This window comes from Spinacia oleracea, chromosome 3 (assembly GCF_020520425.1).
Source record: "Spinacia oleracea cultivar Varoflay chromosome 3, BTI_SOV_V1, whole genome shotgun sequence".
In the NCBI taxonomy this organism is placed as follows: Eukaryota; Viridiplantae; Streptophyta; class Magnoliopsida; order Caryophyllales; family Amaranthaceae; genus Spinacia; species Spinacia oleracea.
Window position 1 is genome coordinate 5253897 of NC_079489.1, and position 23238 is coordinate 5277134.

Here is a 23238-nt window from a genome sequence, read left to right on the forward strand (position 1 = left end):
TTATAGTGCTTATATTATAGGTGAAAAAATCACTTTCTTAACATGATTCAAATTTACGAGGTTTTCGCTAGTCAAGAAAAAAAAGTGCAGAATCGTAAATCGAATCGTAACACCATAGTTGAATCGTAAAATCGAACCAATCCGGTAAAGAGAGAGTAAGAAGTGGGAGCAACGTAGCCCACAACAACAATTGACGTGCAAGTAAGTTATGCGTAAAAGAACCGTGCAAGTAAGTTATGCGTAAAAGAACATACCAGTGAGAAAACGTCAATTGTTGTTGTGGGCTACGTTGCTCCCACTTCTTACTCTCTCTTTCCCAGATTGGTTTGTGTTGCTATAATAACTGTACATATCATTTAGAAACGGACGTATTACATGTTTACAATAATTGTACAATGCAATGTAGATAAGTTTGTACCCTTGCATTGCATTAATTTTACTCCATTCTATCTACAAGGACTGTACAAAGCAACCGGCTCAACGAAGAGCTTTACAAACACGAAACTATAGGCCACTACACGACCTTGTAAAGAGAAGTGCCGAACCATTTACACCACGGAGAACAAGTAACCTAGAATCTACATACGTACCACAAACTACTTTTGACAAATCAAACATTTCCGGTGGCACTTGCAACCGAACTTCTTGAACTACATTTTTAACATCATCAACATTCTTACTTAGTGGCTCACCGAGGTTCATGGTCAATTCAACATCGCCTGATGCTAGTTTAGCTACAGGAAGACTCGAAGGAATCTCCTTGTTCGGGAACGCTTTCTTCCATTTTCTACCGGATAATATGTTGACTGCCGAGGTTTGACTTGACATTTCCGAGTTCTCTTCCTTGATATATTGGCGCCTTCCGGCCCTTAATCTGGATGGAGACGTTACTTTGAGATTCCCGGGTGTACCACTCTTGTCATGAGGCCAATCTTGACCGGTAATCACATTGAAAGCAATATCTGAAGTGAACATGAATGTTGTCTTTGGATTTGATATTTTGTCAACTATTAAGTGCACATCACCGATAAGAACTCGGTGAGGAGGTTGCCGAAGAGTTAATCCTATGTGTCGACCTGTGCAGTAAAGTAGACGCCATTTTCCCGGCAACAACTCCAACCAGTTCTGCATAATCATATCAAGTAGTATCATTAACCTTACCGCTTCTTTTCAAGGGTGCGTACTATTCACCTGATTTCCACTTATGTATCGTGAACTTATCTTATCGGAACTTATTAGAACTTATCAAAAACTTCTTTTAGTTATAAATTGTACTTAGGTAACCCTTCTTTTTCCTAAACTGATATTTTTTGAACTAATTTTTCCTGAAATAAGTGTAAATAAGGTGAACAGAACATAGCCTAACTCAAAATTGTTGTGGTAATGATAAAAAAAAACCCGAAAGAGGATAGAATGTTTTTATCCGAAGTAAAAGCACACAACCATAAAGGTTTCAGATATTGCTCGACCACACTACAGTTAACATACTCTATATGTACTGTACCATAAAGTAGAAGAATGTGGAAACTACTGCTCTTTACTATACGTACTAATGTATATCAGAGAACATATGGAGCAAAAAGTACCTTAGGCTTCGGATGAGGATTAAGCATCTCCATTAATTCAACAAAATGGGAAAGTCTGCTACGCTGTAAACACAAGAATCAAGGTCAGTCCAAACTTATGCTATGCTTTAAACGTGAGAATCAAGGTCAGTCCAAATTCATGCTACGCCAATTAGATAACACGCAGTTGAGTTAATGAACACTTAGCAAAGATAATACGGAAAATGGTGAGTTAATACTTGACCACATATGCGTGGCTTATCATGTGGCTTAACAAGGCCAACTAAACCAAAACATTCAGGAACATCATTCCACTGTCTCCTCAACAAAATAGAGAATGTGGCCACTGAGATTCGGACTGCAGTCTTGGTACAGAAAGCTAAGGGAAGTAGCCTTATTGACTTATCTCAATTTGTTAATCAACTATAGCAAGCAAATAAAAGTGGGGAATGCAATTTGATTATACAAAATCTAAACCTCACTCCCCCTCCCACTTCCTCGTCAGATATCAGTCACTCATGCTCCGTTTTGTTTGGCGTAAAAGTGTAAAACGTTTTCAGTGAAAAATAATTTTCTATGGAAAACACAATTCCAAACCAGTTTTCCGTTGTTTGGCTCCTTACAAGAAAATTAATAGAAAAATAAAAATGGAAGAAGATGGGTGAAGATTGATGGGAATAAGGAAGATGGAGGTAAGGAGGGAAGATGGAAAAGTGGTTTCCCTTCCTTTCCAATGGAAAATGTTTTTCCACCTTTAAGGTAGTTATGGAAATTTAATTTCCATCCCTTGCCAAACCAAACAACGTAAAATGATTGTAAGGGGGAAAATCGTTTTCCATGAAAACGTTTTACACCCTACCAAACGGAGCCTCAATGGCAGAAGAGAGTATCTGAATCACATTTTACAGTAACGCTATAGCAGGTAATACCACAGAAATTAAATTTATGAGAGGCATTTCATTGGACCAAAGCCATGTATTACATGACTTCTAATTTCTAAGAACCCTACATGAATAGATAGCCTATATTAAACACAGGGTAGCAGCCATTCTCTTACTGAATGAAAAAAGACGATAACATATTTGCCATGTTCCTATATTCAAACTAAAGTCATGAGGGGTACAAGCAAGTGAAGCAACTAAGTAGCTACCTGTGGATGTCCATAGATGTATTCTTCAGCAATTCGAACAGCAGTAGAACCAAGACCCCATCGGATTATATTCATTGATGGCTGCACCCTCCATTTGGGTCCGCATAAAAATGGGTGCCTCAGACTATCTAAGCAGCTGTAAAGCAAAAAATAGAAAACATAACCCACTAAGATCTGAGGCCGTAGTTGAAAAATAAAATGTAATCAAACACAAAATAAGAACTTGATAACATGAAATAACTGGATATACATATATAGAGCTGAATGCCAGATCATACTCATTCCATACATCATATGCTATCAAACCACGCGCCATACATGTTCTAAGAATTGCTTACTACAATTTCATTCATTAAAACTCATTGGACCTGAAACAATCAAGATAAATGAACATTTGCAATCATTGCCACTTTAGCTGAGTTATAAAGGTTAATGGACATCTGCCACACCACTCTCGAACGACATGGCATAGTATGAATTCTTAAGCCATAATACTGGAGCATAATCATTCTCTGCATTTAACACTAAAAACTTGTTATTGTATAGTACACTCTACTACCACACTGCCTTATGCTTCTGACAGTCATTTGAGCAATGAGGATTATATTGTCATGATGAAAATGATTGATGAAAAGTGCCACATTAAAACCATTCCCAGCATTACTTGTGCTTGGCTTCTGCTTACTTTGCAGACTTGCAGTGATTTGTACAGATATCTCATACTGCAATGTTTAATGGTTTTCTAGCTGATAACACATCAGGCTAAATTTTGAGCACTTGTATAAAGAAGGGAAAATCAAGATAACAACAACAACAAAAAAAACCATATTATAGGAGAAAGAAATGCAGATAACCAATTGGATCAAAGGGGCTAGGAAGTTCGTCAACGTTTCAGATAAATTGAAAATATACCTTATTCTATCATAGGGTTTTGGCGCAAGCAACAAAGCCAAAAGGTTCCAACCAGCACCCCAGTTTCTATCCAGCATCTGCAAGTATATGAATTTTCAACAACCTTCTTCTAAGAAAAAGGGAAACAGAAACTCAAAAGGGTTTACATAACCAACCTGGAGTCCGATACTTCCAGAAGGGGAGTTCTTACACAAAATTGGCAACAAGAATTCTCGCAAGCATGATGGATCATTTCCCTGCAGAATGATGGACATTAACATCAGGAAGAACATAACACAGGGAGAACTCAACAACATCGCATCTTGTTTGTCACATTAGAATTGAGTCATTGGTTTATTAATTCCTGGACAAATGACAAATATTTAACAGAAAAAATGCATCCTTGACAAAGTTTTGTATGCCAATAATTCATAATAGGACATTTAACAAGGAGATAGTAAGTGATATAGTACCTTTGTAAGAAATGTTTTGAACTCGGCAAAGATTACTGGATCCATGAGCTCTCGCAGCACCATCTTTGCCATGATAAATCCAACACACCTAAGCAAAATAAGTAAAGAACACGTGTAAGACATCCACAATTTTATAACCAATCAACCTGCAAAACTTGCAAGTTGATTTACACGTAAAGATTCCTTTGCAATACCTCATATCAAAGGCAATCATCATTTGCCGTCTCTTACTATTAAAAATTTTACTATTCGTAGCACTCTCAATAAAGTCAACGGCATTTCCCAAAAAACCTACCTGGCAAAATATAAACCAATAAGACAAGCTTCTGAGATAATTGTTAAACAAGAGATTGATGGCTTTTCAAAAAAAAAAAAAAATCTTCATTGGTGGCGGGGCCCTTGGGGGGTGTCGGGGAAGCAATCAAGAAACAGTATTAATATGAACCCCAGGAGTTAACAGGTTGCATGTCTTAGGCTATCAAGTACAATATTCTCTCCCTTTGTAACTTTCTGATTTTCCTTTTTTAGGTTGTCCCAGAAAAAAATTCACACTTCCATTTCAAGTAAACCTATCTTCTCTCACAATCACATCGACCCTTATCTCTCTCTTTCACGAAAAAATCTCTTACCTGTTCTTCTCCATCTATCCACTACCCCATTTTAATTCACATTTATCATCTATTTTAATTATTATTTCTCTCCAAAAGAAACCATCTGTCTTTTTTATCTGTACCATAACCAAATGTGCAAACTTTAAGGGATAGAGGGAGTTTTATCCACAAAGAAGAAACAAAACACTGCTTCTTGCATTCAACACTTTGTCTTCTACTATACAACAGCCTCAAAAGAGAAAGCTTTTCCCTCAATAATTCAATAATTTCTTTCCTTTCACATACCAAATAGCCAAGGAACAAGGTTCCACACATCAGCAACCTAGCTCTTCTTCATCCTCCTACTATAAACCAGCAAACCTCAAGCGCCTTTTTTGGGCTTATCAAGTTGCAGGCTTGTAGCCAACAAATGCCTGACATAGCCAATGACAACTTACCAAAAAAAATTGATCTCACAGAAGGTCCAAGAAACTAATTACAAGTAAGGTGCATCACAACCAAAAAAAATAAAAATCTCAACAAGAAGGCGAGGGTTTGAGGGAGGCCGGACGGGTGTGTAGGGTTCAGAAGACTAAACTATGGCCATGCACCATGGCTTCTACTTAATGCTTATACATGGTTAAAGATGTCCAACAAAGGCATTGAGACAATGAGACCACAAAAAAGTCTGTACATAGTTATTAGTCACGAGTCATAAGTCATGACTACATACTTACATAGTAACCAACAGTTTCTAAGCAGTGTTTACAAGGTCCTGTTTCATCCCATTACAAATTTGTGTGTGAAACCATTCACATGCAGTCTATTTTTCTATTGAAAAAACATCAGGTTGAGTAGAATAACTTTCCGCTTATTAGGAAGATAAGAAAAGAATTAGAAAACGGTTTTCATGACAATACCAGTGGTCCAGTGGGTATAGATAAGAGCTACTCACTTTAATATGCCTGTCCACAGGGCTTATGTGCAAATTCTCAAGCCTCAGTTCTGTGTGGGCGACTCCATGACTATGCAAGTAATTTACCTGACAAAAACAAGAAACATTTAATGAACTTCAAGACCTTCCAAGAAAGTGCACATACATAAGACGTGGATAGAATAATACTCGTAATAGTAATGATAATCATACTCCTATTAGGAGATCCCTCATAAGTAATCGAATCAGACGCAATTTCCTGGAAACAGCTGGACCTCCAATGCTGTCATCGCCCACTTTTCTAACAGACTCCTCATCAAGAGCGAGAGTAGCTTCTAAGGTTGGCAACCAGTCTGATTGCTGAAGCCAGTGCCTTAGTGAAAAACCACCATGATACTGCATTTAAAGAAGCAATTGCATGAATTTCAAAGTTGGGTAAATCCATAAATTGTCAGGACTCCAAAAATTCAAAGAACAACGGAAAAATGTGAACATAAAGGAACCTACACCATGGACCAGTGTAAACTCGGCACCATTATCACTTGTTGTAGAAGAAACATAACCATGAACTTGCATGGAATAAGAATGATACAAAATTCTACGACGAACCAACTTCTTGAACACCTGATGCCCACAAAAAATTAGCAACTGACATAATTAGCCAATTTAAATCTCTGTAAGTGCTAATAAAAAGTTACATAATGTAAAATTCACTGACCTCTATAGCTCGGTTCCCTCTCCTTCGAGCCTGAACACTAGTAAGCTCCCGGAGCACAACTCTAGTATTATACAATGGGCTGCAATTTCCCCCAATCAACATATTAACAATGGAACTATAATGCAACTTACAGTATACTGGTGTAAGAAAAAAGTGACTCGAAAAATTTCAGACTAACCTGTCAGGATTCTTCACAATAGCTTCAAAAACTAGCTCATCTCCCTAAAAAGTTTCAAGTAAATGGAATAATTAACATCAGGAAATGAAAAGTCAGCTAAAAAAACTCACAAAATGATTCAAGTTTCAAGTAGAAAGAATACCCTTCCACCGAGACCAGTGCTAACACGATCAGAAACCTCAAAATCAGACATTTCGAACTTATTAACCAAACCCAATTCATCCTCCACAGAAGATAATCCACCCTTTTGATCATTCTCTTCAGATACACTACTTCTTGAAGCCTTGCACATCATTCTAACACATTTTCTACGCAATAATGGATCAAAGGGTCTTAAAATTGGACTTGGAAATGCATGTTTAGCTAGTAAAGTCTGCGAATTAATGATGGGCAAGCGTAAATCAATAGCTCCCATTGTTGGATTAACCCCAATTCTGCAAAAATCCATCCTTTAATGTTTCAACCTAGGACATCAAAAAATCAGCCAATCAACATTTCAGAGGCTCAAAACTTATTAATACTTGAAACATATGACATTTATATCATCAATGATTCAGCAATAAAACACTAAAAGATTGAAACTTTACGCTGCAGGAAATTTAGTAAACATACCCAAATAACCAATAGGAATATCCAGAAAATTAAAACTATACCCTAGAAAATTAAGCAAAAACAAAAGAAGGGGTTTAATTAATTGATGATTAGGAGACATACCCAGAAAAATTGGAGATAAATCCAGAAAAGTTGGATTGCAGAATATCAAAATTGAAGAGGTGGTGGTAATATAGTAATGTCAAAGAAAGAAGATGGCGTGTGAGAATTGTGCGCAAAGTAGAGGTTTGAATAGTTGGGCATGCGCCAAAGCATGTCTAATTCTTCTCAACACACACGCAAAATTAGAGATTCAATTGAAAATATCCAATCTTCTTTGTCTTGTTTGTTGTGTTCTGTCGCTGAGATCTTCATCAATGATGAGTGGTTGTTTCATACGCGCCATAAAATGAGTGGGGAAATACACTGATTGCATGTGGTTTAGGAAGTTAACCACGGGTAATGCTCGTGATTTTGCTATACTTTCTTGAGCATTTGGATTTTGCGATCTCTACTTGCACTAATTTTGTTTGTGAAGTCGAGGAATGAGATCAATAAAGGAAATGTATAAGTGAATGAGTGATTTCTAGCTTTGGGGTGATGGTACTAGAGAGTATTAACGAAAAATAAATGTATACGGATAATGCAAAACGCATAGAATAATATAACATGAGTTATTGAAGATTTGAGGTTTCGTTCAGGGAAAAGAAATACGGAGAAAATTGGTTTGTGGATAAATATTATTGTAGTTGTCAAATTTTTTAAAATTTTGACAACTAGTTTGTCGGGAAAAGAAACTGAAATTTGTTGTGATGTATGCTCGATTCTTTGTGATCTGACAGTGGTATAGTAAAGCAAATCTTTAAGTGAATATGTTCATTTTTGAAAGAGGTGTGTGGAAGAAAGGTATGAGAAACATTATAGTGGTATGTCTTTTTACCCTTGCCCTTAATCTTTTTCTTTTCTTCTATGTTCCCACCTTGTTCCCTCTAAATATAATGAGGTATGTATCAAATTTCCAAAAAATAAATAATAAAAATAAAAATAGCTCTTAACGAGTGTCTCTTTTCACATTTTCATTGTTAATATCTATTTTTTCTTTCCATGTATTTAAAATGCAAAACACACACTCTTGTGGGAGATCAAAGCCTTCTATTTAAATGGAAAAGACAAAGCCATGATTCACACGTTCAACAAAATATGACAACCACAACCTTTTGCAAGTTTTCATAGCTAGAAACCATTGTGTCTCACTACTAGAAAAACTATGTGATAGTCTCTTATTCTAATGGCAAATGGGTTTTTATTTTTTAAATAAACAAAATAATTCAAAACCCTTAGTTCCTCTGAAATCACAACGCGACAAGGATCGATACACGACAGTGTGACCTCTATGATAGTGATGGTGTAATTTTGCAAAGGAGTCCGATGATTGAAGATGAGATTTATATTTGTGGGGAAGAGAAGTAAAAAAACAAAGGTTGGTGGCCTAGTGGGTATGATTAATCATAAATCTATTTCACTCGAGCTATATACTCAAACAAGACTTAATAGAGATCAAGAAATACCTTTAAAAATGAGGTCTAAAAATACAATTGCATTTATTTAAGAAACACAATTCAAATAATCGGGAAAATAGGTTGACGATATGAAACTCGACATGCTAAAAACAACGACAATTAACTCTTAACCCGATACTCGATCAGATTTTAATTCCCGATATAAGTCAAACACCAAAAATCAGTATTTAAAAAACTTCAACCTCAAAACTTAGGTTGGCAACTCGGTACCTGACCGGACGACCCATTTGCCAAGTCTAATTGTGGTATGATGTATGTGGTAGGTTGAGCTGCGAATAAATAAAGGGTTGGGTTGAAAATCACTATGATATAGTTGGAGAAGTGTCATATTTGTATACATGGTGTTTTTCCCATGTCTCTCGAATATAAGACCACTTTCTATCAATTACGAGTAGACATCTACGCATCGTCAACCCAAAATGCCAAATTTTTACAATGTTGACACAGATTGTTGAAGGAATCACTTGCTTGTGGCAACAAGAGTTGTGGGGATCGTCGAAAAAGCGTGCCACGTTATTTTATATCTTTTGAATGGGTTGCAAACTATCAACGACATGACATATAGTGATACATTATCTCACAATAAGTCATGTGTTAGCACACCCTGATTTTAGTGTATTCAATAGCGGTTATATCAATTTATAATAAAAGTAAACTTTCTAATTGTAGTATTTGTATTTTGATAAAATCAATTTAGTAGGTATTAAAAATAATACAGCAACGGCATAAGAGGGGATATGAGGTGTAGTATATGTAAAAGTAGAAGATAGTAGTGACATTGAATTAAGATTGTGGGAGAACAAAAAGGGGTTTGGGCAAGATGTGAGTCAAATTAATGAAGAATAAGGTGGAAGAAAATGAATCAAGATAAACTTTTCTATCTATACTTCATTCCTTTGCCCAAAGTTCATGGATGTTGATACCCTAGATAACAAGGTGTAGCAAGTCTAGTAGCAACAAAGTCATCAATGTCTATTGAGGTTTAGAATAATACATTTATATTGAATTTATACCTTGTTTACTACCTTTTCGTTAACCTTTTTCACATCTTCATGTGGTAAAATTTAAATAAGTACCTTTCCTACCAAAATAATAAATAGTCGTACTAATCTTAAGCTATATGGTAATTTCTTCATAAACTAATTTACAATCACAGAATTGTTTTAACCATTTTTTTTTGTAAATAACGTACACTAAATTATTCAAACATTTATCAGAATCAAGGAACATGAATACTGAACCTACCAGTAAAAAAAAAGAACACTAGTCTTCTTTTCAGGTTAGTCAAATGAACATGATATAGTCGACAATCTCGATATTCCAAACTTTCAACAACCAATTGCCAAACAAGACCTTATTTTTTAAAACGGATAATAAAACCAAAGTATCAGGACCAAAACAAGATTACCAATCTCTTACACTTAGCTATTTCTTCATTTATCTTGGTTGTTCCAATAAGCACATCATTCCACCCATGGTAAGTGGTAAACAAGCTGAAGTGTCCACTTCCAATTGGCACAACCCACGCAACCCTAAAACTCCCCACCATAACAATCCACCCAAACACGCCCTTGCAGATTTAATCCACAAGGGTAATTTCGTCATTAATTTTCCAAGGGTGTGTTATCCTGCAGTCGCCTCCTTTCCGATAAAACAAAAAAAAACACCCCTCTCTTCTCACTTTCTCTCTCCTCCACATCTCTCCTCTCCCTTCTCGATCCGCCTCTCGCCGAGATCCGTCGTCGCCGGGACCGCTCCACGGCGGTGTAAAGATCCTCCGGTCACCGGATAATCCAATCGTCTGTGATTTCGTGGGTCGTATTTGTTGTCGCAACGCTGTGTTTTTGCGAATTGGTGTTGCATTTTTGAAAATTAGGGTTCGGTCAACCGTGAATCGAATTTGAGATTTGAAGCGACTAGAGGCTTGATATAGGAAGCGAGATTCGAAGGTTTTTGTAATGTACCTATGTTGTTTAATTGTTAGCAGTTGTTTTTCGATTTGAAATAAAAATTAGGGTTTGAGAAGGGGGGAAAATTAGGGTTTTTGGTAGAGTTCAAAGGGGTAAAGTTTGACGCAATAAGAAAAATGCCGAGGAGTTCAAGGCATAAATCCAGCAAGCATAGTTCAAGGGAAGTGAGGGATTACTCTGATTCGGAGAAAGATTCCGGTTTGAAGGAGAAGAAAGGGAGGGATGATGGTGGGAGTTATAGTAGTAGGCATTTAAAGGAGTCTACTTCTGGTGAAAAACGGAAGATTGATTCAAAATCGGTGGATGTAACAAAGGATTTGAGTGGTGTTGTTGTGAATGTTGATTATGTTGAGGAGTATGTTGCCTCTTCTTCGTCCTCCAAGAAGCGGAAAGAGAAGGAGGATGATGATCGGTGGACGGGAGGTGATAATAACGAGCACGATCTTTCTAAAAGCGATTCAAAAAGGTCGAGTAGAAGAGAGGAGAATTCGGTAGCTGGTGTTGTTGGGGAAGAAGTGAAGAAAAGTGGGAGTAAGGTGGAGTCAAAGCACCATAGGTCTGAGAGGAAAGAGAGGAGTGAAAAAGAAGGGGGATCAGAGCGGGATAGGAAGGGCAATAAAGGTGATAGATTGATTGTTGGTATTATTGGAAATGAGAATGTTGGCAATGAAGGGAATAGGAAACAGGGCAATGGAGAAGAACGTGGTGGAAAGCATGGTGTTGGTATTACTGGTAAGGTAACCTGTTCATGTGCTGTAATTTTTGCTCTAGCATCATAAATGGTTGGTTTTTATAATTTATTGTTGAATGATGTTTGACTAGTTGACGGTAAGATTTGCTTACATGGCTCAGTAAGATTAATATGTGCTATTGTTGCTGTGTCTGTGTGGTGTGTATTGTAGCCTTGTAGGGAGTGGTTTATTTATCTTAATTTTCAGTGCACCCCTTCACCTATAAAAGGAGTAGGGTGCTTAGTAGGTGATTCTTTTGTTGTCCCTGGTTTTGAGGAATGTAATGGCCGGGATTGCTTTAAACTGATTGGTGATGCTCAGGCATTATGTTAATATTTATTATGGGAAATTTGAAGGAAGAGGAGCAGAAACAGAGTGAGGGATTTGTTTTATTTTGTTTGGATATTGGAAGGGCGAAGGGGAAACAACCAAATTGGAAGAGTCCATTTTCCTTAGCAAACCCAAACCTTATAATGTTGCAAAGATATATTGAAAGGAAATTGCTAACCAGTACCTTTCTTCCCCTCCTCTTCCTGTAATGCTGTATAAGTATATGGTACACCAGTATAGTTTCATGTCTCTGACATTTGCTGGTTAAGATTGAGTATATTTGGGTAAAAATTAGTTAGAAGCTGGACGTTTCAATGTGTGCAATTGGGTTCAGTGGGAGTAATGGAGAAGCCTTCTATTGTAATTATGATTTAGAGGAGTTGGAAAAGCTTACTGGTAAAGAAGAAGCATATGTGGGAAGAAGCAGCTTATGGGAAGTTCTGGCAGCAAAGTTCTTGGGGAAGCAGGAAGAAATTTATTTCTCTGTGGTAAGCTAATCTATTTGTTTGGTATTTGGTTTTTGAGTAGGGGGACTTGCGTTGGATGGCGAGCGGTACAGCAGATGTTTTTTAGAAAAATAAGGAGCTTGCGCTGCAATATGGTCTCTCAGCTACACTATAATAGTGATCAAATCTGTCTTGTTGTCTTAATGTTAAGCGGTAGTGGAAATTTCATCCTGGGTTTAGCATGATTACTGGCTATAATTTTTAGCAGGGTCACAGGGTTTTTTTGCAATGCAGATCACTGGTATGATTTTGCACTCATATTGACCTTGTGGGACTGCCACAGTTTGAGAGTCAGGGGAGGGAAGGGCATCTTGCTGTGCTTGTCTGTTTTCTTGAATTACTATGCATCTTAACACCTGTCCTCTTAATAAGCATCTCAACATTTAAAATTTTCTGTTCTAAAAACACATAGTTTACAATGGTAGGTTGTGTTTTTGGACACTTGAATAGTGTTTATGATTAGAGGCAATTTGTAGACTTCTGCATACAATTTTGCTTTTTTGTAGCTGGGCAACAGAGTGCTGATGAATGCTTGTGGGCTGCATAACACATATTACTGTGACAAATAAATGTGCAGGCATGCGTTTTGTTCTCTGGTTGCCAAGGATCTTTTGTCTTTGTCCGTGAAAGTTACACATAGTGAATCAGAACAGATGGGCAATACTATTTTGTAGGTTTCTGGAAGATGTTTGTTTGCTTTCTATTTTTACCCTCTTTCTAGCACAAAAGATTTAAATTCAAGTAAAATTTGTTCATTTTTAAGTTGCTAGATTCTATCTAGAATTTTTCCTGGTCAGAGATTCCAGAAATCCAGTTATATCATTCGTTTCCCTAATCTCGTGGTTTTTATTTTATTTTCTTGGGATTCTGGAAGGCTGTGGAATGTGATAAGACTAAACTCTAGAGCTATGTGAAGATCTGTCTTCTCTCGAGGTTTCAGTCTTTTATCATTTAAAGTCACTATAGCTGGGGATTAGTATAGGTCAAATTGTCAATTGTTTATTGGTTTTGCTTGGTGAACATCTGGAACATTCCAGGTCATCATGCTAAAAAGTTTCTGCAAACTTGTTTTTTTTTTACTTCTTCCCTGTATGATTAAATGCTTAGATATCAGTCTTCTATTTCTCGATTTATCTTCTGTAGAACCACATATATATGATGAGCTAAATAAAGTACTGTGATTTCGTGAGAATTTTTACTGGGGTACTTTGATCCAATCATGTTTTTTTCAGTAAAAGATGATTCATTGGCATTATCTATATAAATACTTTCCGCAAAGGCTATTAGAATCACTGCTGTGCATGAAAAAGTTATTCAGTGGTTCTTGTTTGTTACACTACCATGATCTTTTTGGAGTTTTGGACGAAAATTTGCATACTGTTTAATCTGTTAGATCGGAGGTGTTTCAAGCAACTTGCTAACAATAAATTGTTCTTGTGACCTGAATATATTGTCTATTTTCTCCTTCTAAATGAAATGTTATTAAGGTGCTGACCTTGGTGAGAAAAGTGAGGAACTATGTATTCTGTGTGCACGACTTTGTAACTTGGGAAGAATGAGATTGAGTTGGAGGTCTTGTACTGTTGTGTTTGCATCTTTCTTTTACTACGGTTCTCAAGTTGAGGAGTGGGTTGGAACTCGACAGTTTGTAATACTCTTTAATTATTAATTTAAGGTCTAATACTCTTTCCTTTATTTCAATTTTTTTACTCCAAGGGTTGAAAAAACCTTTACCCGTAGAATATTCCTATCCACTTACTATAATGGTTATGTTACTATGTAACTTTCCCCTTACTATCAATGTGCTTTTTTCTGCAATAGTAAATATCTTTATATGTCATCATTTGTTCAGATGAGACTAAAATTCTTTTTGTAAAGTGGAGATGCTTAATAGTATGAGGGGTTATAAATTAAGTTGAGGGTACATAAAAGTGAAGGCATGAAGCAATATATCTTTTATTCAGTTTTCCACTCTCACTAGTTCTGGGGATGCTCTGCCATGAAGTTTAGTTTGAGATTTGTTTCATAATCGGAGAGAGCTCATGCTGTTATAATTTTATTCCTGTTTTTTCTGTATATCTTTTGCATTGTTGGTTGCCTTTAACTCATCGAAGGTTATTTCTTCTATATCAATCTTTATCAGTTTATTGGTTAGTTTATTTCGAAGTGTTTGTCCTAGCTTACATCCAGACTACTGAATAGTAGTTGTTATTGCCACTATTGTATTTAAAATTTTTGTAAGGCGAAAAATTTCATTATGCAGAGACTATTAGTAGAATAGTTTTTATGTTTCATCATTTGATGTGATTGTTTACAGAGTTTTTTTCGTTCAAACAACCTTCACAATCAAGGTCACTGTTTTCCTTATTGAACCTGGCATGTTTCTTGACTGAGTTTGTGATGTTTGCCTGGTTCAGCTTAAGTATAATGTCTTTATAAGTATCCATACTGAAACCTGTCGGATATTTTTTTTGTGGAAAAATGAAACTAATATCTTCTCTGTTTTGTATCAGAACTTAATATACAAGAGGAGGTTCGCAACCCTGATACAGAGAGAGAACTCGATCGACGAGTTAGAAGGAAAAGGGATGGCTCAGGTGATGGGGACAAACATCAGGAAGGTACTCGAGAACTGGATGATAGAAGGTTATCTTCTAGGGATGATATTGTCAGGTCAGGGAAGTATAAAGATGAAAGTCATAAGGAGGAGCGAGTTAGAGATCGGTACCAAGAAGATGCAGACAAGGACAATTGGCATCCGGATGAAAAGCAGAGGGATAATCGTGTTATGAAAGATTATAACAGTGCTAGGTCAGAGGATAAGCATCTGAAGAATGAGAAAAAAGATTTGGATGTGTCTCAAAAAAAATCTAAGCCCCTTGGTAGCGAATATGACCGAGAGCCTGATCGAGACCGTGATCATGACCGCGAGAGGGGTAGGGACCGTGACCGAGCCCGTCATGACCGAGACCGTGATCGAGACCGAGAGCATGATGACCGGGAGCATGATCTTGATCGTGAGAGGGATCGCGAGCGGGACCTTGAACGTACCCATGATCGAGATCGTGAACTTGACCGGGACAGGGAACGTGGTCGTGATCGCTATCACCGTGAACGTGACAGAGATCGTATTCGTGATCACAACCATGATCGAGCTCGAGAACGGGATTATGATCATGAATATGGCTCACATGTTAATGATAAAGGTTCTAGGTACAAGGATGATAGATCAAGGAGAAGATCTCCAGAGGGGCATGATGATTATCATGGTGATAAATCTAGAAGAATAGAGTCAGAGGCTGACAAGGAAAAGTCACTACCCAGGAAAGCCCATGTAGACAGTGTAGTTAGCAGCAGCCGGCGCAAGAACTCGCCTTCCAGGGCTTACGTCAGTACAGATAAATACAGGTTATCTTCTTGGCTGTAGCCGGTGTTATTTTCTTAAACTTAAATTGTTGAATGCACATTTGTTGTGTTGTGAGTCTTATGATCACTTATTTCTTTTATTTTCTGTTTGCAGAGATGGTATCCAAGATGAAACTAAGTATGGAGATTCCCCGAGAGATGGCCCTACATCTGAGGCACTCGATAAAGTTCCCAAGTATCGGTCAGGGGAGAAGCGCACCAAGTTTGATGAGAACTACACTGGAGAATTATCTGAAAGGTCGCCAAGTGCCAAGGCTTCTCCTGCAGGTTTGAAGGAAAAATCTCCTTCAACTAGTGTTGATCGCAGGTTTCAAAATAGAACTAGCAGGAGAAGGAGCCTTGATGTTGATGAGGCTGAAAGGAGGAGCAGTGGTTCCAATGACGTAAGAGATATTTCTGTTAACGAGGACCGACAGGGTAGAGAATATTCTGCAAAGAAGTCTAATGGGGAGGAGTTTCCTCCAGTAGAATCTCCTTTTCACCATAAATCCAATCAGGGTAATATTTCTTCTCATGTTCCTGGTCCATCTGGGTTCAGGACCGGAGCTGACAGCCCCTCCTTCATGGGATCATTAGGAGAAGATAATAGAGGTCACTCAGGAAGCCGCTTTAGGAGAAGTGTTGATCCCAACAACATAGGAAGAGGACCTGGAAATCCGTGGAAAGGTGCTCCTAACTGGCCCTCACCATTACCTAATGGCTTCTTGCCTTTCCCACCAGGTCCTCCTGGGCCACATCATGGGGGGTTCCCACCAATGCTGTCTCAGTTTCCTCCCCTTTTTGGTGTCAGACCTTCTATGGACATGAACCACCCTGGGATGCCTTATCATATGTCAGATGGGGAACGGTTTTCCGGTCATGTACGACCTATGGGTTGGCAGAATATGGTAGATGGACCAGTTCATTTCCATGGATGGGATGTAAGTAATGGAGTCCTTAGGGATGAATCTTCTATGTATGGGCCTGGGCATCTAGTCAATTCTCAAAGAAGGGACATGAATTCAGATATGTGGAAACCAAATGGCGATGTGAATATGGATGTTACATCTGTGTCTCAGAAAGACTCTCCTTTGGTTAAAACATCTGTGGATGAAGCCTCTTCCACACAGGGTGCTTCTAGGCCTCATGTTGAAAGTAGTCTCCTTGATGAGGGGACTAGTCTTAAGATGAATACTTCAAGTGTTCCGTCATCCACAAAGGAAAATTTGATGACTCTAGCTAAAGTGACTGAAAAGACTCCTGAATCGTCTAGTGTTGACGATGCCGCGCAATCAGTGCGTGCTTACCTTACTAAGCTTGATATTTCAATAGATATGGCTGATCCAGAACTGTATAATCAGTTTATTGAACTTGCTTTCAAGGGACAGTCTGATTTAATTGAAGAAGTGGAGCTTGAATATATTGAGGTATAGAATCTTCTTGAACTTGTTATGTCTCTTTGCATTATTCTTGACAGTGTTGAATATAACACGCCTGCTTATACTCATGAACAGGAGAAGGCCGTTGCTGACTCAGAGATCGCAAATTTGACAATGGGTTTGACATTTTTCCCTGCAGCCAAAGATTCTATATTCAAGGTATGTCTTTAACTGATGCAATGTATTAGACTCTTGGGTCTTGTTTTATAACAACTGATGGGAAATCTTTCTGTTTTCTTCTTTCCTGTAAGGTGTGGAATGTGGGGCTTCCTTTGATCACATGAGAATTATAAATGACAAATGAATTTTTTTGGTAGAGCTTGTGTGGTTTTGAAGGCTGTTTACTGCCTTCAACTCTGTTTGCTAATAATAAATCTGTATGAAACTAGTTCTTGAATTACTGAGGTTGTTCAGCTGTGACAAGCATGTTATTGCTGACTGGTACTTGGGTCCATTCAGATGATTTAGTTTGTTCTAGCAAGCGGATGTTATCCCAATAAACCGGTTGATATTTGGCAAAGTCTGCTTATTTTATTTTATTTTATTTAGCTTTTTGTAGTTTGGTGAGCTAAGTCTCTTGCCTTTAGTTCAATTATTCAGCTTATCCTATATTCTCTATTAATGATGGCTTATATACGGTTATATGACTACTGATTTTCTTTTGTTGCCAACGTCATTCAGTCAGACCTTTGTTATATCTCTGCAGTCTGAGATGTGTGTTACTTTGTGTTCTGTCCTTATTCAAAATTATTTCAATTCTTCATGCTTGAGTCCTTATACAAAATTACAAAATTCATGCTTGGTGATGACATAATGATGAACCTCAAATTTTCACGAGGGAATTATGTAATTGTGATTGCAGCATTAAAAACTTCTTAACTTACTGAATTATCTTAACAAAGGATGAGTTATTGGTATAGCCTTATGCTTAATGGTATGTTCTAATGTTGATTCATCTTAATTGCAGAAAGCAATGAATCTGTACAAGACACAAAGCACACAAAGATCATCTTCTGGGATAATACCTAACTTGGAGAACTCGCATAGCCCAAAATCTTCCGAGTTAGAGGTGGAAAAAACTTCGGTTGAAGAGGAGATGATAGTCACTCCTGTTAATTGTATTATCAAGAAGGAAGATTCAATTCTGGTGGTTCCGGAAGTCGTTTCTAACACACCGGTGGTAGAAGGGAAAGAACCCGTTTCCATAACCAACGATACAGTGATGAACGAAGAACCTTTCCAGAGTGCTGACATGGCGCTTGATCTGTGTAATAATCAAGGAGAATCACCAGTTCTCATGGTGGAGAAAATGGATGAAGAAATAAAGCTGGAAAACGAACCCTTATTTACTGAGAATGCCAATTCTGATGCAATTGAATCAAACACAGATAGAAAGATTTTGGGTAATGATAATGATGATGGTGGTATGAGAGTCGATGCCGAGTCTGCTACTTCTGATGAGCAGATGGATGTTGCTGTAAGTGGTCCTTTAGTTTTAACCCATGATTCTGTTAAAGTCTGTGAAGCATTAATCTCAGTGTCAAATGAGTCGGATTCGGTAATTTTGAGTCGGATACATCATGCTCCTGAAAGTACACATTGAAACAATTTTTTTTGTTGCTATTATATCTTTTAAGTTGCGTTTTATTCAGTAATTTGCAGTTTCGTCCCATCCTTTTTCATATTTCTCTTGATGAAGAGAAAGTGTTATCTCAAAGCAATAAAATCAAAATGCATCTGTTTTTTTGCCTCACAAGAGTTTCTTTCATTCTTTGCTGAGATGTTTTGGTTTTTACTTGTGCATTTCCATATGTTTTGTGCATGTTTGTGGAAAGAATATATGGTATTTCCTTACGTTTTGTGCATAATATAGGAAAATATATAGATGGGGTTCTTGACAAGCATCTTTTGTGGCATTTTCTGGTTCATTTTCTTGCTTATTTGGATTTATTCTGGTTAACCTCCTATAACACCGTCTTACACTTGTTTAACGGTTAGACCATGCTCATTAGTATCATAACGTAACTGAGTAGGAGGTAGGTGAGTGGTATACGGTTTAACTGTCAGACGGTGTTTTTCAAGAATTCGTAATCAAAATTTAATGAATTTTTATAATCTATTGAGCATGTTAGACTTGTTTTTGCAAGAGATGGAGAACTTTGAATTGTATATCCTTTTTTTTTTTTTTTTTTTTTTTTAACTGCTAAGGGGGAAATAAAAAATCAAGACATTTGTTCATTTCTGTTATAATCTTGTGCTGTAAAATCTGTGAAATGATCTTGTGCGTCGTGCTAAGTTTGTTTTCATTTGAGAGCCATTTAAGTTACGGAGTAGTGGAGTACTATGTTATAAGACTAGATTGTGCACCATGATTATATTACTCTTAACGTGCAAATATAATGGACAATAAAATAGTCTTGGTTGTAGGTAAAAATCTGTACACCAAATTTCTTGTTTTATTTTGTTTCATTTATAGGCGTGAAAGAAAATATTTTTTTAGGTTAAATTGTTTTTCACCACTGAAAAATTTGAAAAATTGTTTTTTATCACCTAAAAATAAAATAAAAATTAATTTTCACCACCTCTTAACCAGAAATATGGACGGAAACGATATGCTATTCCATTTTAACAACTATATATTTTTATTTTCTTCTCTTCTCCTTCCGTTTCTTTTTGTTTGTTATATATTCCTTTAAGGTGTTTCACAATGTTTTTTTATGTGGGAGAATTTTTCCTTTTATAAACTTATTATATTATCATTTTTGTGTTGGTCCAATTTTTTCAACTCATTAAATTTCTTTACAATTTCTCAAGTATGTTAAGTTAGCAATCTTTGTGCTTTTCCATTATTGGTTCATTTTATAAATAAAATAATCTTATTGGTTGTTGTAATGATTAGTGGATTGAGGTTTTACTTGGGTTTATTTTTTTAATAAAAAGAAAAAGAATCTTTATAATAAACGTGCAAAAGTTCAAACGTAACAAACAAAAAGAAACGGAATGTGTATCATTTTCCCTTATTTTAAATTAATTCATATAACATTTTCATCAATTATCTAGTTAAGAGGTGATAAAAGAAATTTTTATTTTATTTTTAGATGGTAAAGAACAACTTTTAATATTTTAAACGGTAAAAAATAATTTTTCAATTTTTTTAGGTGGTAAAAAATAATTTAACCTAATTTTTAATTAAAAGTGATATGACTAGTGCGTGTAAAACTTATGACTGGTCGGGTGGGTAAGAAGAAAATAATATACACAAATTCTTATTTACAAGGGTTGTACAATAAATATTATACACTCGGAGTAAAAATTAACTGAAAATACTTAAAAGTTAAGCTTATATATATAAAAGTTATCTATTTTTTAGTGATTTTTTTTTCATTTTAATAAAACTTATTTCTTCAAAATCACTAACAATATATAAAATTATTCATTTAACCCTTTAAAATATTTATCTATCTACTTTTTTTTACTAATATAAAAGTTAATGAAAACTAGGTTAAAGTTACTAAAAAATGAGTAAAAGTTATCTTGGTGTACAATAAATTTATTGTACACCTTGTACGCGCAATACCTTTTGAATAATATATAAGACGGAAAGTTTCATAAATGAAAAGTGGACAATTTAATAAAATACGGTTTATGATTATCCACTTCCTTTCTGAGTCATCGTTGCCTTTTTTAATGAGCATTTTCTTACTAGTTTTTCTCTTTATTGGTTTTGCTTCCCTTTTAAAAAATTTATTGGAAAGATTGTCAAGAACAATCTCAACTGATATTAGTAGTTTTTTCAAAATATTAGTATACCATCAATCCTTCTTTTTAGTTTTATGTTACAGCCGATTTGATTGCTTCTTTTTGGTGATTCTATGTCATTTTTCTCTAATGAGTATTTATTAAGTAGTGTTATTTATATTTTTGCTAAATCTAAAATCACTTGTCCATTTTCTCACCTAAAATTCACCTTTTCTCTTCTTTTCTCATATGTTCCTGATTCGCAAAATTCGAGCATATCGAGTATCAGAATATTTTATAAAAAAAACAAGTGAAAAAATCATTAAAAAAAAAGAAAAAAAAAACAGGGGAGAAACCACTACAAGAAATTGTACTATTAACGACGGGAAATCCCGTCGCTAAAGGTCAATAATTGTTGATTAACGACGGAATTTTCCATCGCGAATCCGTCATAAAAGGGGGCCGTCGTTAATGGAAAATCCCGTCGTTAATCCGTCGTTAATGGAAAATCCCGTCGTTAATCCGTCGTAAAAGACATTTGCGACGGTTGTTCCCGTCTTTATTGAGTTTTTATCCCCGTCGCAAAAGCCCTTTTACAATGGGGTTTTTACCCGTCGTTATTAGGTTGTCATAAAATATACAAATTTTTGTAGTGAACAGATCAGAATATACTCCGATTAAGTCAAACAACAACAAAATAGATTAAATTTACTTGTTCTTTTAACCAAAGAAGACCAAGAAAGAGGTCTAAGCATATTTACATGCATCTGTTTTAGCTTGAGAGATAAGTTTCTCTTTCAACCATTGGGACAAATTTACAAATTACGATTTTTGTAAAGGTAATGAATTAATGATATATGCAGTCCTTAGGGTTACCAATAATGTCTTCTAAATTAGAATTAATTTGAAAATGCGTGACAAAATTACATGTCATTCAATGTAATAAGTGTTTTGTTAAAGCGATGTTTCTATTTTTACCCTCTTTTATGTCGCCCTTAGGGTTGCGCATATCATTTTCCTATGTTTAAGCTAGTATACTATAACTACGTAATACTTACTGCTCCATTTTTTGCCCTATTTGAAAATATTTAATTTTAATGAGAGAAAAACGTTACTCGTTAAAAATTTCTGTAAATATGAGAAAAGACATATTCACAATGTTTTTAAATTCATTTATTATATAGCTTCATGCCATGTCACCACCTTCGACCTATCTGACATACAACTAATTTGCCCTGATAATCTGATACGCAATCTCCTTGTAAAAAATCACTATATTTTCCAACTCCAGTGCATACAACTAGTATTGTAAAATTGTTATACAATTGGCACAGTGGGATATAAAGATTGTACGTAGCATGAAACAATACTGCTAGATTATCTCTATCAAATACAACTCTTATCACACACAATCAATTACTCGTATATTATGTGTACAGTAAAATTATAACCAATACCTATTTTTTACTTGTTTTAAGGGAGTTCTACATGAATGAAAAAGTGAGCGATCACACAATCAATTTATGCGACCTCACTTGGAAAATACAGTGATATTAGAAAACTGTGCATTATATGAATTAAACGTTTTATGGCAGATTTGATTGGAAAATAGAGTTGTTTAAATTAAGAAGATAATTAGTGAAAATTAAAAAAAAAAAAACGAAAAAACTTGTGCAGACAACTAGGATTGTAAAATCGTTATACAATTGACATAGTGGGATATAAAGATTGTACGTAGCATGAAACAATAAAACTTTTATCACACACAATCAATTGTATCATGTGTACGCTAAAATTATAACCAACACCTATTTTATTAGGTGTTTAAGAGAGTTTTACATGAATGAAAAAGTGAGCGATCATACAATCAATTTATGCGACCTCACTTGGAAAATACAGTGATACTAGAAAACTGTGCATTATATGAATTACACGTTTTATGGCAGATTTAATTGGAAAATAGAGTTGTTTAAATTAAGAAGATAATTAGTGAAAATTTTTTTAAAAAAAACAAAAAATATTTGGCTTCGCCCAGGCTCGAACTGGGGACCTTCAGTGTGTTAGACTGACGTGATAACCAACTACACCACGAAACCAGGTTGTATTAATAAGTCACATTAAATTACATGACAAACGAAAATAAGCTCTCCGCTAATGTGGAATCTTTGGCTGAAAAGTTTTTGTCTCACTTTTGCAATGCCTAAGTGCATATTGTGAATTTCATGGCTTCTACAATTTTCTTTTTTATGGAAAAACAAAGGACTCAAACCAATATAATTGACCTCATTTTTTTAAAGATCACGATTGTTTATTCGTTTATAATGTTTAGAGTTTATGACGTATTCGAAATTTAATATTTAATTATTTATGGCATAAATATTGTATTCTATGTTGTAATACTTTAAGTTTTAGTATTTTTTTTTTAATTTTTTTTTTTGACATAGGCTGA

General features: G+C 35.8%; 2 protein-coding genes and 1 non-coding gene across 3 annotated transcripts; 1 reads left to right on the forward strand and 2 right to left on the reverse strand.

Annotated features, from left to right (window-relative positions):
* Nucleotides 1-325: 325 nt before the first annotated feature.
* LOC110783092 (probable plastid-lipid-associated protein 14, chloroplastic) lies at nt 326-7437 on the reverse strand. Its single transcript, XM_021987388.2, has 14 exons — nt 7214-7437; nt 6642-6963; nt 6500-6543; nt 6322-6400; nt 6111-6227; nt 5817-5999; nt 5625-5711; nt 4274-4374; nt 4080-4167; nt 3783-3863; nt 3628-3704; nt 2716-2851; nt 1587-1649; nt 326-1125 (listed from the first exon to the last, which is right to left on the reverse strand). Exons 2-14 carry the CDS (start codon nt 6945-6947, stop codon nt 505-507), a joined length of 1983 nt encoding a protein of 660 aa, XP_021843080.1. The 5' UTR covers nt 6948-6963; nt 7214-7437; the 3' UTR covers nt 326-504.
* Nucleotides 7438-10303: 2866 nt separating this feature from the next.
* LOC110783094 (uncharacterized) lies at nt 10304-18706 on the forward strand. The gene is made up of 5 exons (XM_021987390.2): nt 10304-11372; nt 14721-15615; nt 15728-17039; nt 17127-17210; nt 18019-18706. Exons 1-5 carry the CDS (start codon nt 10757-10759, stop codon nt 18652-18654), a joined length of 3543 nt encoding a protein of 1180 aa, XP_021843082.2. The 5' UTR covers nt 10304-10756; the 3' UTR covers nt 18655-18706.
* Nucleotides 18707-22811: 4105 nt separating this feature from the next.
* Nucleotides 22812-22885, reverse strand: TRNAV-AAC (transfer RNA valine (anticodon AAC)). Its single transcript has one exon. It is a non-coding gene; the product is annotated as a tRNA-Val (tRNA).
* Nucleotides 22886-23238: the final 353 nt, after the last annotated feature.